The sequence below is a fragment of the Alosa pseudoharengus genome, unplaced genomic scaffold, assembly GCF_046254945.1.
Source record: "Alosa pseudoharengus isolate Yale_2024_CS ecotype anadromous, Long Island Sound unplaced genomic scaffold, YU_APseudo_1.1 YU_APseudo_1.1_scf_13, whole genome shotgun sequence".
In the NCBI taxonomy this organism is placed as follows: domain Eukaryota; kingdom Metazoa; phylum Chordata; class Actinopteri; order Clupeiformes; family Clupeidae; genus Alosa; species Alosa pseudoharengus.
The window spans coordinates 13,819,495-13,834,691 of NW_027468598.1; the positions used below are offsets into that span (position 1 = coordinate 13,819,495).

General features: G+C 43.6%; 1 protein-coding gene across 3 annotated transcripts in view; it reads right to left on the reverse strand.

Annotated features, from left to right (window-relative positions):
* The window catches only part of rasa2 (RAS p21 protein activator 2), a 53,585-nt gene that overhangs the window by 19,742 nt on the left and 18,646 nt on the right, over positions 1-15,197 (reverse strand). Inside the window, exons 5-12 of one of the 3 annotated variants that reach the window (XM_076282224.1) lie at positions 13,246-13,322; positions 9,553-9,636; positions 8,570-8,642; positions 7,236-7,309; positions 6,136-6,237; positions 1,751-1,904; positions 1,429-1,527; positions 868-1,016 (exon numbers count right to left, since the gene is read on the reverse strand). In XM_076282224.1, the coding sequence (XP_076138339.1) occupies positions 868-1,016; positions 1,429-1,527; positions 1,751-1,904; positions 6,136-6,237; positions 7,236-7,309; positions 8,570-8,642; positions 9,553-9,636; positions 13,246-13,322 (812 nt within the window). The remainder of the gene's footprint in view (positions 1-867; positions 1,017-1,428; positions 1,528-1,750; positions 1,905-6,135; positions 6,238-7,235; positions 7,310-8,569; positions 8,643-9,552; positions 9,637-13,245; positions 13,323-15,197) is intronic. The other 2 variants (XM_076282225.1, XM_076282226.1) reach the window with 2 other exon arrangements.

Here is a 15,197-nt window from a genome sequence, read left to right on the forward strand (position 1 = left end):
GAGAGAGAGACAATCTTTAAAAAAAACTGTCTTTGAACACTGATCCCAGGAACCATGAACACCTGCATGCATTAAAATCGTTAAATCACCTACAGTGATTAAATAATGAAGGTATATATTTTAAATCGTTAAATCACCTACAGTGATTAAATAATGAAGGTATATATTTTAAATCGTTAAATCACCTACAGTGATTAAATAATTAAGGTATATATTTTTGGTCTTTCCGTCTGTATTCAGATAGGACAGTAGGACAGTGTGGAGCGACAGGAAACCAGTGGGAGAGCTAGAGAGATGAGGTGGGTTGTGGACTGGACTGAGGGCTGGACTCAAACAAGAGTCCCTGTGGGCACCTGGAGCCAAATGTGGTATTGATGATGTAGCCTCTTGCGCCACAGCGCCCCCCAGTGCATGCGAAGCAGCTTTAACACTTTATTTTACCCTGTTTTATTTTCCACTTGAGAAGAGATTTGTTGTTTGGTAAAGAGATGGGTAGGAGCTTGGGCACGGTGTGCACATGACCTGCCCTTTTCAACAGGATGTACCATTTGTTGGGCAAGGTGCAGCTTTGTGTGTGTATGAGTATGTGTGTGTTTACTTCCGTTACTAAGCAGACCATACACAGCACTGCACTTGACGGGGCACCTGTGTGTGTGTGTGTGTGTGTGTGTGTGTGTGTGTGTGTGTGTGTGTGTGTTTATGTGTATCTTCAACTGCAGAAAGGGTATGTGCATTGACTTGTAAAGGTTTAAGTCCACCCTTGAGAAAATTGAATTGTGTGTGTGTGTGTGTGTGTGTGTGTGTGTGTGTGTGTGTCCCCTCCCTGTGTGTGTGTGTGTGTGTGTGTGTGTGTGTGTGTCCACTCACTGTGTGTGTTCGAGCTCTAGCTCGGCGATGGCGGACACAAAGGGCAGCAGGCGGTTGTGATGCAGCAGCAGGCGAACCACAGGCAGCATGGCCTCGTTCTGATCACGACACACGTCACCCAGGATATGGGCTGCAGATGCAGAGATGGGCTGATAGAGAGAGAGAGGTGTGGGTGGGTGGGGGGGGGCTCAGGTCAGGTCATCAGTTGACTTATACTTTTCATACATACACTGTACATGGGCTGACATAGAGAAAGCTAATGACAGAAAGACAGTTAGTTGTTAAATTGCTAAAGTTCCCTTTTTTTTTTTTTTCTTCTTTTCAAATCATTGTTTTTTTTTCATTTCATTAATATTACATCTTACATCATGTTCATGTAAATTCAATAACCCAATATGTCAAGCTTTGGCAACAATGACACTAATTCATGCCATCATATGATTCAATTTAATTTGATTTGATTTAAGAGAGGACAGGTTAGGTCTCTGTTCACTCATGCACTTATTATTCCTTCCATAAATAAACTACGTAATTCTCTTCATGTTGGTAGGAAATGCTTACACATACTGTGTTACTTCTGCCCGGTGTGGAAGCATTCTCATATACGGCACATGCTCCTACACATGGGAGTTGTAGTGCCATTGCACATTCACAATTAGTCTTGTCATGTGAAAACAGAGAAAAAAACAAAAGAGATGAGAAAGGAGAGAGACAGAGATAAAGAGGGAGGGGAAAAAGCAAGAGAGAGGGTGAAAGAGAGAGAGAGGGTGAAGAGAGAAAGAGAGAGAGAGAGAGAGAGAGAGAGAGAAAGAGAGATATGGGAAGCGATGGTGACAGAGCGGCAGTGACACGATCTGACCACCAGAGGGCAGCGTGCTTGTACCTTGACGTCGGGCGACTTCATCAGCAGAGTGCGCAGCTGGGCGTAGCAGGCAGAGGGCAGCACCGTGTCCTCCGTGTAGGTGACATTGAGCCGCAGCGAGCCCAGGTCGTCCACCTTGGTCTTGTTGCCATTCCCCTTGGGCAGGAGCAGGTACCTGCCGGGGACAGAGGGACAGAGGGAGGGGACATGTGAGCCAGTTCCTGGAAGTGTGCGTCTGGTGAAGAGGACCGCGCAGGGAGGCCCAGGATGCACGTCTCTCTCGATGGCTACCCACAGCTCTGAGCGACAGGCTCAGCTATGCAGGCGTGTAAAAAAAACACACACACACACACACACACACACACAACCACAAACATACACAGAAAACTGCAGATAAAAAGAAACACTCGCATGTATGAACAGCAGAAACAGTGTAAGAACACGTGTTACATTAAAAGAAATACAAACAGTTTAAAAAAAGAGAGCACACACTAGATTGAGATAAGAATAGAAGAACAGGCTCTCGCTGAGATGCGTCATGTCCACTGACACAGGAGTTGCATGGGTCTCCTATGTGTGGTGTTTGGAGTGTTTTTGAGGAACAGTGTGCGCGTCGAGCGTCAGGAACTGCATTTCAGATTCAAGAGGTTAGGGAGCTGACACAAGGTACCCGCACCAGCCTTTATCACAAGCTCATCTCACCAAAGAAAGAGACCAGACACTGTTATGCTGTGGGCAAGTTAAGGCCAGCTTGCACACAGACACACACACACGTGCATATGCGCGCACGCACACACACACACACTGTATATAGACAAACACACACACACATAAACTTCCTTTCTTTTAGGGTAAGGGTTTTAGAGTCCAAACATTAGGTTCCTCCTCTGTTAAAGTATGTGACTAGTTGATGACGAAACATATTCCGCAGCTTTATACCTAACATCCTCACACAAACACATCCACCCACCAACCTGCTCTCTCTGACATACACTCGCACACACACACTCACACACAAAAGCATATTAATGCTGCGTTCCAGTCTATTTCCTAGTCATATTTCCCAGTAACAAGTAGGAACTTGCAATTTAAACGTCTCCCAAGTCGTAATTCCTACTTATCGGCTCATTCGAACCCCTGAGTTCAAATTTCCAAGATAACTGAGCCCATTAACAACAAATGAGATTATTTCTTCTTCTTTCCTAATCGTATTTCATTAAATAGAAACAGGGCACACTGCAGCATAGGGATATTGTCGGAAAGATTCAGAATGGGAGAGAGGGTTGGTTCTTGGTGCCAACTGGAAAGCATGGGGTGAGACTACAGCACAAAAGAGGGAGACACCACTGTGTCTTAAATGGCTTACTTCTGTACTCACAATACCTAATTTGAGTGCACGAGTGCATTCACACCGAAAGTTACGACAAAACGAAGTATGCTACAAGTACCCGAATGGTGCACTCATAACAGTCAAAAAGTTGAGTTTGGAATGATGGGTACTTTTCGCCCTCAACGGACGTCATCTTGGCTACAAGATCCCCTCCCTTTAAGTGGAAGAGGAGGGAGCATTTTCAAACTTGTGATAACCATGGTTGAGGAAGCTGGAGCAGCGTCGGCGAAAAACACACATTACAGATGCACAAGGATGTTATAACATAAACTGTTCATGTTATGACAAAGTAAAACCATGTCGCTATCGACACTATTCTGTTGAAATTCACGCACTACGCGAGTCATCACACAGTGCACTGCCTTAAAGTGTATTGACGGAAGTCCTGGTGTGAACGACCCTTAAAACAAGGCAAGGCAGTTTTAGTTGTAAAGTGCATTTCACAAGGCAACAAATGTGCTTCACACCGTCTGAAGTACAACTTTGTTTGTACAAGAGGATCAGACAGGTGACCACAGGACAAGCAAAGATGGGGCAAAGCATAGGATTGGAAACTCCTGGTGGATGTCAGAAGTTCCACAGTGTATTGTTGTGACACTTTGAGTTCAGACATGGTGTGTGTGCATTGCATACATTTACATGTATTCTTCTAGTAGACGCTTTTACCGTAATTTCCCAACTATTAGCTGCAGTTTATACACTGATTTTGCAACATTTCTTCAGCTATGAGGTTAATATACAGGGGCAGTTAATATGGGATTAATATAGTTTTGGTTTTTTAACTTGCACTGTCCTGCGGTTTGTACACAATGTGGCTAATACACAGGAAATGACTGTACCCAAAGCGACTTACATAATGTGAATTATATGCAGAACTGGTAGCAAAAGCAAGGTAACAAGGCTAACAAGCACACACAAGACCAAGTAGGGTAGGTGTTAGAGGGTTTGTAGCAACGTCAGTCACTGGTAGATTTCAGTTTACAAGGATGATCACTGATAAGAGCTGCCTGAGTCTGCTGAAAAGGAAAACCACTGGCTATGGCTGAGGTGCTCACAGACTTCTTGGTGTAATGCTATGACCTGAATTGACTCAGAGATATGTGAAATCTTGTCACTGTGTAACGTGCCCCAACCCATCATGAGTGTGGAGGGGGTTGGGTCCAGGACGGCAGACACCACTGTTGAGCCTTCTGGAGGTGTCATGGGCCTAATTCAACGAAACACAGGAAGGAAGGTGCCTGTGTGTTTTCTGTCAGTTTTGATTCTTTGATTAGGCATTCAGTGGTACTGGTAGTGCCTGTTGTGCTGTGAAGATGCACCTTTATGGATCCCGAGGAAGGAAAGGAGGGCCTTTACGGATCCGCACTGCCACTGCCACAAGTCAACTGTGCATGGTCTTTGGATGTCACGTCATGCTGTGTAATGTCAATTAGGCTTAGTTGTTGATCGGTTACTGTAGGAAATCCCCCACCTATATGAGTGTGTGTTTGAGCATATCTGTGTGTGTGTGTGTGTGTGTGTGTGTGTGTGCATGGCATGCATTTAAAGTTGTTCGCTGCAGTCGTGGCACTTCCGTAGCCCTCATCTCGTCTGTCCTTAGATCACTTTGAACACGGCGTCCTGCCACCAATGTTGTGTAAACATTGTGTGCGTGTCTGTCTGTGTGTGTGTGTGTGTGTGTGTGTGTGTGTGTGTGTGTGCGTGTGTATGTGTGTGTGTGTGTATGTGTGTGTGTGCGTGCGTGTAAGTGTGTGTCTGTTTAGAGATAAGGGAGCCTGCTGATACTAATCTGCATGTTTTGAATGAGGGCGAATGGACTGAAGCGTGGGCGAGAGTTTGCATGGAGCCAACACACACACACACAGACAGACAGACACTCTCCTGAGAGTCCTGGAAATGTGAAATGTGAGTGTTCAGTAGATTGATCTGTGCAGGAGGTCAGTGCTGTTAAGGAGCCTCTCTACAGGAGTGCATATAGAAACCTGCACAATGCCAACAGCATGGCCAGTTAATCAGAAATGCATAATAATGAATAATTTTTGGTTATCAATTAACAACATACAAAGTGTATACACAAGAATGTAAGAATGTCTAAATTGACAGACAAACGAATACAGAAGACTAAAAGAACTTTGTTGAAGACAAATGGCTAAAACTATCGCAACAGTCTGAGTAATCCTATACGGTAGGGCCTATAGCTTTTTCAGTTTGGGGGGCTGTTCAGGATGCATGAGGTCCCACTAAGAGGCGTCCTCTTCGCCACACTTCCCAAAGTCACCTTGCGGAGCATGCCCGTCACTGCCCGAGTAACCGCGCCAGGTGGCACGGGTGTGTGTTCGAGCAGAGCGAGCGAGCGGAGCCCCGGGTGACCGTGACAGGGCAGTATGACGTGAGCGGGGCTGCTGACGTCAGCCGCCGGGCCATGCCGGCCTCTGGTTGGCTGGATAAGGGCAGCACATCCTCTGTGGCTGGTCACTATCTGCTTTTCCCATCTGGTTGTCGGCGTGTTTCACCTGACTGGGCTGAGCATTCCTCTGCATATGTGTATGTGTGCGTGCTTATGTTTGCAGGCAGTAACAGATACAAGCTCCTTGCATGCTTTCTTCTAACGCCAATCCAACTAAACAAACACTTGTTGCATAATGCTGTGCAAATTTGTTTTGCCACTGTAGTAGTTGGTAGCGCTGGGCTGCATGTGGCCGTTTCTCTGTGTCTTGAGGTATTATACATGCTTGTCTCTGTGTGCACACCATTGCAAATGCATGTCCATTTGGAATTAATTGTTTTGGGCTCATGTTTGACAATATACAGACTGAGTTTGAATGAGTTGATGATGATATTCAAAATTAGACCAAATTTGCAAATTTGAATATGACTGTCAACTCATTTGAATGTCACTCAGCAACCGTAGGATGACATCAGAAAAAAGTGCAGTGGTCTCTTAATTTTTTTCCAGAAATGCATGAATGTGTGTGTGTGTGTGTACATCAAGTGCATTTGGAGTGTGTGCTCTTACCAGGCTCGATGGATGTGGTCATTTTTCAGGATCTTCAGTGACACCCGCGTCTCCCCCAAAAACACGTCCTGTGCCAGATTCCCATTGTTCCACAGATCGACCCTGCAGAGAGAGAGAGAGAGAGAGAGAGAGAGAGAGAGAAAGAGAGAGACAGAAAGAGAGAGAAAGCGGTAGATGGCATAGCGAGAGGGAGAGGAGAAGAGCAAGATGTAAGTGAACACAATAAGATGAGATGTGTGACAAAACACACACACACACACACACACACACACACACACACACACACACACTCTTACTCTGTTCCATGCATAAGTGTGTGTACAGAGACACAACAAAGCTGCAGGGAAAAAAAACTAAATCATTCGTCTCAAATTTTACATCAAAATCTTTCCAGGTCAGCCTTCATCAAACGTGTTTGGTGAGAAAAAAAAAAAACTCCAAACAAACAAACAAAACCAAACCCCAACACAAATATATACACAGCAAACAGTCAAACCTCCTGGGTCCACTCCAGCTCCCTGTGCGGTCAGCCCCAGCCAACAGTGCACAGCCGTGGGCTTCCTTACCACAAGCATGCAGTCCACTCCACTCCACTCCACTCTCAAAACCATCAGCACAGTCCAAAACTCAACGCACACTGCACCACATGCATTCAAAAAACGCTCCGTCCGAGCGACTGGTGTTGCCTTGTTTATGGTGTCTCTACTACGTGGGCACACACCTGGCCTTACCTGCCGGATCGACCAGGGCGCTAGCTACGTGGGACAAGTTGAGAGTGCGGGCATTATTTTATTGGGTGCTATGACAACCAGAAGCGCTGGTCACCTTCTGGCCAACACTTTTGTCGCTTACTACAGAAGGCCTGTCTGGTGTGACATCGGCAAATCCAAACTCTTCGTTTTGGAGCCAAAAAAAAGAGAAACAATAATGTCTTTTGCAGCAGTTCATTAGTTAACCTTTTGCATCTCTACATGTTTAATATACATTCACGATATGTCAAGAAATGAAAGAAAGTAAAAAGGTAGATGGGAAAAGAGGAAAGAGAGAAAAAGAGAGAGAAGCAAAATTACCAAAGAGAAAGAGGTGTTCAGGAGACTTACTTGATGGCCAACTTCTCAATGTCCTCCTCTTCCACCGGGAACTGCGACTTCTTGTAGTTGCTGGAGCGTGTGACCTACAGAAACCCACAAGGGACAAATTAAGGGCTTGTGTCTGACACCACATCTACCCAGAGGCCTAATTTAAATGACAGGCAAAGTGCAAAGTCAATCAAACTTTTTTTAGTTCAAAGTAAGAACTAAAGCTGATAGAAAGCTGAAGCTGATATAGAATAGAATAGAATAGAATAGAATAGAATATCTTTATTGTTATTGTACATGTACAACGAAATTTGAAAGTGGATGTTATTTCCTGTGCGAAAGAGAGTTCACTAAAATAACTCATAAAAATAAATAGATCATAATAAATATAAGACTAAAACGTCTAAAAGGAAACATGCAACCTGCATGCATCTGATCCAGCGATGATTGAGTGTAGGATGTTGCTTATGGTATTAAATTAGCAAATTTCCTTTTCCTTTCCTTTTCCTCGTTATCAAATTAGCTTTAGGTTGACTTTAGACGTTGCTCGTAATTCAAATTAGGACGTGCAGTGTAAAAGCCGTGGATTGAATTGCCAAATTAAATTCCAGTTTAACCAAATGCTTGATGTGGTAAATTACAAACAAGGTCAAAGTAGAATAATCACATCACATAATTCACTGGAAGTAGGTTACACCAGTTAGCCTAAAGCTCTTTTTTAATTACTTTGTAAGGCTAGTTTTCAACTAGTGAAATAGATTATTTCCAGTGGTATTTTCATGATGTGTTTTCATGTAGTTTTCAAAACAAAGAATTTAAATCTAATTCGAGTCTCATATGGTTGAGGCTGAAGTGCTATCAGCTATGATGATCACTCTCTATAAGCACAGTTGACCCCTGACCCCAGCGCCATCCAGCAGTTCAGAGGTCAGGTTTACCCAGAGCCTCTGAGTTTGCTCTGTGGTCACTCATTTACCACCAGCTACCAAAGATGTGATAAAGGCTGTCAATTGGACAGGAATGGAAAAGGTGTGAGAACTAGAGAGTGTGTGTGTATGTGTGTGTGTGTTAGTGAGTGAGTGAGTGATTGAGAGAGAGAGAGAGAGAGAAAGAGAATGTAAGATCAGATAGACATAGTGGGAGAAAGGGAAATTCTTACTACTACTACTACTACTTACAGTATACTATTACACATACTACTAATGCTTTGGCAACATTGTATCTTCAGTCAAGACAATACAGCTTAATGAACTGAATTGAAATAAAAGAAAGAAAGAGAGAGAGAGAGAGAGAGAGAGAGAGAGAACACATGGTAGTAACAGAGTGAAATAAACACAACACCAGTGTGTGTATACCTCGAAGTAAAATGTCTCCTCAAACTGGGGGTCACTTGTTTTCTTCTTAACTTTTGTTTTCTTCTGGTCAGACCTGTGAAAAAGACCAGTTGATTTGCCATGGGCGTCCAGCACATTTTCTTCATTTCTGTCCTCTACTCTGTCGTCCGGAACGTAGAAGAGCGCTCTCACTTTACCAACACAACTCCTGTCCCTACAGAAGAACCTTGCATATGGAGGACATACTATGTAGATTATGAAGGTTAAAGATAGACATTTGTCCACCGCTTCTACACAACCATTAAAAATTCTCCTGTGTAAAAGTTGGAGATTATGGGGTCTCATAAACCTGATAGTCTGAAGTTGACTGGGGATTGTGCTGTTGAATCCTTTACTTTAACCAAAGGTTCAACTCTCTCTGTTTTAACTGTATGCTTTGTGTTCAACTGATCAAATGCAAGCAACTTAATGTTCTTTCAGCTGATCTAATGCACGCTTCCTTGCAAATCTTTTATTTCTGTATGTTCTTGTAAAAGTTCTCATGCATTTTACCTTTTTTTGCAATCTCTTCATTTGTCTCTGTTCTTTCATGTGGGCATTTTGTAAAACACTTTGAATTGCCAATGTGTATGTAATGTGATATACAAATAAACTTCCCTTGCCTTTATGGAATATAACATTCAAGTGAATAGAAAAATAGAAACATATAAAGTGGCGTTTTTCAGTAGTAGAGTTCAGAGTAGGCCAGAGCTCTTCTACCCCTGCGTGAGACACCATTTACTTCACGCTGGATGCACAATGAACACAATGGACATCCGCTGCCCATGCTGTTGTGTTGTAACAGTGTTGTTCCCCTTGGGGGTGAGAGCTGGGTGGAGGCAGGTGCACCATGGGATTGCGGAAACACCTAAGTCTGGGCCGACAGATGGCCACCGCAGGAGGGCCCGGCTAGATTATTATGGGATGGCAGGTGTCGGTGTCTAGGTTGGCAGGTGGTGTGTTACCTGGCGGGGCCAACGAGGGCGACGGTGGCATATGGGTCGCAGTTCTGTCCGCTGATTAGAGGCAAGCCCTGGCACGCGATAATCCTACACAGACAAGAGAAAGAGAGAAGGAAACAAGGAAAGAAAGAAAGAAAAAGAAAGAAAGAAGGAAACAACAGACAGACAGTCAATGACATGCTGAAGGCCAACACCAGCTCCTGTCAGTCTGCCAGCCAATCAGGGTTGTGTTCTTTATGACATCATTACAGGAAGTTCCCTTTTCTATGGCAGCATGGAGGGGCATGTTTGAGCATGCCAGCAGGTCCACTTGTCTAGACTCAGTGTCACAGGAACTATCATCAGCTCCAACCAAAGCACAAGAATAGTCAAACACTAAGCTAACAATGTTAGAGAATTCATAAGGACATGCTGTATATTTGCTCCTTCAAATTCAACACAGTATGAAGTAAAGTCACATAAACGTATCAATAAATGTATCAAAAAATGAGGGACATGTTTATTTGTCTTAAATTTTCAGAGTAACACACAGAGATATTTTTTCTCTGCAGGGTTCCATTCAGGCTGTGGAATGACCATTGCTTCCCATCCCTGAAGAAATACCAAGCCTGCAGCGTCAAACGTCACCACCTGATCTCCTGTGGCCGCACTAAGCCTAGGATAGTCCTTTTAACCCGGGAGCCTCGATCCACCCTGGAGGCCCGAGCTCAGGAGTCAAGTGTTCAGGTGTCCTCACTCCGCCCCAGGTGACCCATCCCATCACCTGTGCTGGCCTCGAGCTCTGGCTAACTGACAAGTCAGCAGGAAAGCTTTTCCGCAAGAGCTCCGGCCAAGTAGGCCAAGACGAGAGCCGTGCACATGGAATGGCCAAGCAGGGTTAATTCACAGTTAATTGGTTTCAACTCACAGAAGTGAAAAGTCTGACTAAATAATTATTATGGCATTATCAGCAGATGAGAACAGAAACTGATTTTGTTATTATTAGAAGCCTCATAGGGTTTGTGCTTTGGAGTAAATACAGACAAGTGAGAAATCAGGGTGCGAGAGAGAGAGAGTGAGTCAGGGAGTGAGATAGATAGAGAGAGAGAGAGAGCGAGTCAGGGAGTGAGAGAGAGAGAGAGAGACAGAGAGGAGGGAAGACACGCAGCAGGAAGTGTGTATGTGTGTGTGGTGTGATCGGCGCTGGGCTGTCATGACGACATCACTTCTCCCTCAGCCACGGAGGTAAAAACACTAAACAGACGCATGGGTGGGGAGGTGCGAAAACAGACACACACACACACACACACTTCTTCAGAGAGGTGACGATAGAGGGAGAATGGGAGAGAGAGAAAAGACAAGATAAAGGGTGGAAGAGACGAGGGGAACTAGAGTGAGAGAGAAAGAGATGAAGACAGAAAAGAGAGAGAGAGAGAGACAGAGAGAGAGAGAGAGAGAGAGAGAAAGAGAGAGAGAAAGAGAGAGAGAGAAAAAAGGAAATCGAGAAACAAACATAATAGTGAAGCGGGTCAGGGGTTGCGTGTGTGTCGTCGTGACGACAGCACTGAAACCACAGTGGTCACAGGAAGTGGAGTGCCAGCTTCCTGTCAAGATGCCATCACTTCCTCATCTCTCTCGTACTGCTCACTGAATGAGCAGGGACAAGAACCGTCAGCATTCACACCACACACACACACACACACACACACACACACACACACACACACACACACACACACACACACACACACACACACACACACACACACACACACACATACGTACACACGTAAGCAACACATGACCAAATTCACTTTGACACCTTCAGTATGTATTTGACTGTATTTGAAGTGCCACAGGATGAGCAAATGCGCCCACATTCATAAAACGCACACACATGCGCGCGCGCACACACACGCACACACACACACGCGCACGCACACACACACCACCTTAGCACAAACACAAAAACAGTGAGCTTGATACGAAAGGATACTCCAGACGCATGAAAAGCACAGCTGGAAGTAGAGCTGGAGCTGTTTTGACAGGCTGATTAAGAATAGCTACAACATCATAGTCTCTCTGGAGATGGGACCACACTCTAAGTCTCTCTGGGTTTACATGTTCTCTCTCTCTCTCTCTCTCTCTATTTCTCTCTCTTGCTTTCTCTCTGTGCATGTATGTGTGCTCATGTGCGTAGGTGCTTTTCTGTAAGAGAGACTCAGGTTCTGCTCAGGTTCAAACAGCTCCTGCTACTGCTAATCCTGCTACTTTGGGATAATAGCAGTTCTTAAAAAGGGACGCCAGGCCTCTGCCAAAATGTAACTGAATTAATATCAGTGGAGAGCCACTGCATACCGCAGCACGCTGTTAGACAGCTGTACACTGTCTCCCATTCCTGGGACATCACGGATGTCCAGAGCCTCATGAACAATGGCACACTGTTAACTTTTAACCAAACATGCTGCACCAAAACTGTTGCAGAGCCAACTGGTAAAAGCATACTGAATAGCCTGCTCCTGGCCACTAACTACATCTGAACTCTAACTGGCTAACTGGCTCTAAACTACTGAACACTCCACTGTGTCTGCTGTCATGGTAATGGGTCAGTCCAGTTCTATCATTTTAGGGATCAATTTTGACCTAATTGGTGAAATAAACTAGCCAACTGATAAATGCTGACGTATTTCAATGCTTATATCTATCCTATCTTTACTGTATATGCAGATGTACACACACAACTGATCAACAAACTGATCAACATTTTGGACAATGACTGTCATCCACTCCACAGCACCGTCATAAGAGCAGAAGAGCTTGACCTGACAGACTAAAGAAGTCATTTGTCCCCAGGGCCATACAACTCGTCAATGCTTCACTAAAGGGAAGAGGAGAGATACATTTCTCTGCATAGTCTATCTGCCTCTACACCTTCCTCTACACTTCCAGGTCCTCTGACTGTACTGGCTGTCCAATGGCCCACTGTGTTACTGCTGACACTGTCTACACTGTTTACTGGCTATATTAGCCTACTTGCACAACACCTCCCTCCGGACTGTGGTCTAACTTCATACTTGACCAATGGCTGATACCCTATTACATCAAATCTGAATACGTCAACCTATCCTTGCGCTGCTGCTATAATTCTTATATTACTATGTTTACATTTTTCATTTTCCGCGTATATTGCCCATATGATTATACTATAACTGTTATATTACTATGCTATTACTATTTTTCTATGCTTATATTACTATGCTTAAATTACTATTATATTAATATGCTTACTTTTTTATCTTACATTGTCCATATTTAATGCTGGTCTCTTATATTGTCCATATTTATTGCTGGTATCTAGACTTAATCCCTGCGCTGTTGCACTGTTGCACTGCGCTGTTGCGCTGACTTATTTGCACTACCACCATGACACACACCTCATAACGCACCTTACCACTGCATACTAAAACACAGGGTCAGTCCCTGCCCTGTTACTGTAAGTGCCTCATAATTATACACCCTAAGTACATTCATGTGGATCCTTGATTTAGTATCTTTTACTGTCCTTATTAGTAATGTGAATTTAATGTGAAGTTATTTTTTATCATCCTGTTTATGTTGTAGTGTATGTTGTGTGTGATGTCTTCAGTTACCGGGACCTTGAATTACCCCTAGGGGATCAATAAAGTATATATCTATCTATCTAGATGTGTCGCTTACCGAACTGACAACTGCTGACCGAGCGAACCATTCTCTGTTATCAGCTCATTCAGCCTCATCTCCAAATGCACCTTCCCCTACGAGAGAGAATGAGAGAGAGAGAGAGAGAGAGAGAGAGAGAGAGAGAGAGGGATAAGAGAAAAAAGCAGAGGGATGTTAATGACATGTAGAGATGTAACAATATGAAAATTTAACCTCACGGTTATAGTGACCAAAATTATCACGGTTTTCGGTATTATCGCAATATTTTTAAAAATGTGTTCAATATGTTCAGAAAGGACTAATAGGCCTGCACAAGCTGAAATAGTTTCAAAAAGTGTGACAGCATTTACTATTACAATGGTTAGCTTTCAGGGATGGAAATAAAATGTTTTGTCCACCTGCCACTGTGGCTGGTGGATTCCAAAATCTACCAGCTACTCAACTTTTTTACCTGCCACCACAGATGCAACGACATGAACATTTTACATCACGATTATAGTGACCAAAATGATCATGGTTATCCTGAAATAAGCATAGCAGTGACACATGAGAGCATAGTAGCAGCTCCTTAATGGTAAAAATTGAAACGCAGCACTTAATAGTGTTGCGCGGTCTGCCCGAAATTAAGCGGTCGGTTATGAGTCATAAACAAAATATTTTAATGATATTCGGGTCATTTGCGGGTGGGTCAGTTAAAATTAATTTAAGATATATTTTCTACAAATAGGCCTACTTAAAATATCACGAGAAGGCTAGCATCAATACAGTAAAGGATCAATACAGTAAAGTCAACAGTAGCAACAAGCAAGACGCGAGTTAAAATAATAAAGACACCCCTTCAGGAAAAGCGATATAGGCTTTGGGAAATATTGGGAAAAGTTGTTAAAGAAGATGACATTAGTACAAGTTATGGTCTAGGCCTACTTCTTGTGAAGCCATTTAAAAGTATGACAGCCAAAACGGGCAGCCTGCAGGAATAAATGTTATGGCACAGACTACACAGCCATATCTACCGGTATGTATAGGTTCGCGCATGCATAAAAGTTACCTTAGTTCGTTGTGTTTGTGACTTTAAACAGTGGACGTGCTTTAGTAAAGCTTTGTGCTTCATTCAGCATTATAAACCAGTTCTTACGCTAACGTTTTGACCAGCAATGTATCTGTCTTGCCTACCTTGCCTCACCATTTCTGTTTTCGAAAGAAAGATGTATGTCCATGGCCTTCAAATCTTATCCTAGTGTTCTAATCCTTGGTGGTTGCGTGAGTGCTTGCGCTCTTATTCTCATTCTCTCTCCTGCGCAAACATTATGTCCTGCATGCCTACTGCGTGTAGTTCTACTGCATAAAGTTTCGCAAATAAATTCGTTTGTTTTACAGAAATGGCCTACTGTAACACTGCATGCAGGCTATAACCAAAAGCACACATTTTGTAAATAAGCGGGTCGAATCGCGGGTCGGGTATAATTTTGTCCTAATTAATATTCGCGGTCCGAGTTGCGGTCGGGTTGATTAAAATATCGGGCGAACGCGGGCCACTTGTGACCAAACCCGCGCAACACTGGCACCTAGTGCCAATACTGCGGGGGAGACGGTAACCTACTAGTTATTGTAGGAAACTTCACATCAGCGTACCCCAGACTAACACAAACTAATTTGCTTACCTGTTAAGTTATGTGACCATTCATAACCCCATTCTCATACATTACCCCATCCAACACTGAAACAGTATGGCCTACTAAGCTTCAGGAATTACAGCGTGATTTAATCTTATAGGATATAAGATTTAATCTTATTTAGTCTTATATAATCTTTCTAATTTTGAACTGTCAGCGCCTATACAAATTTGACCGGCTCATTCAATAATTGTTGAATGCTAGCTCTATCTACAGTATTACCTGCCATAGTGGCTGGTTAGGTTGACCAAATTCACCTGCCAGTACACAAATTAACCTGTATTTGGCAGATGGCGG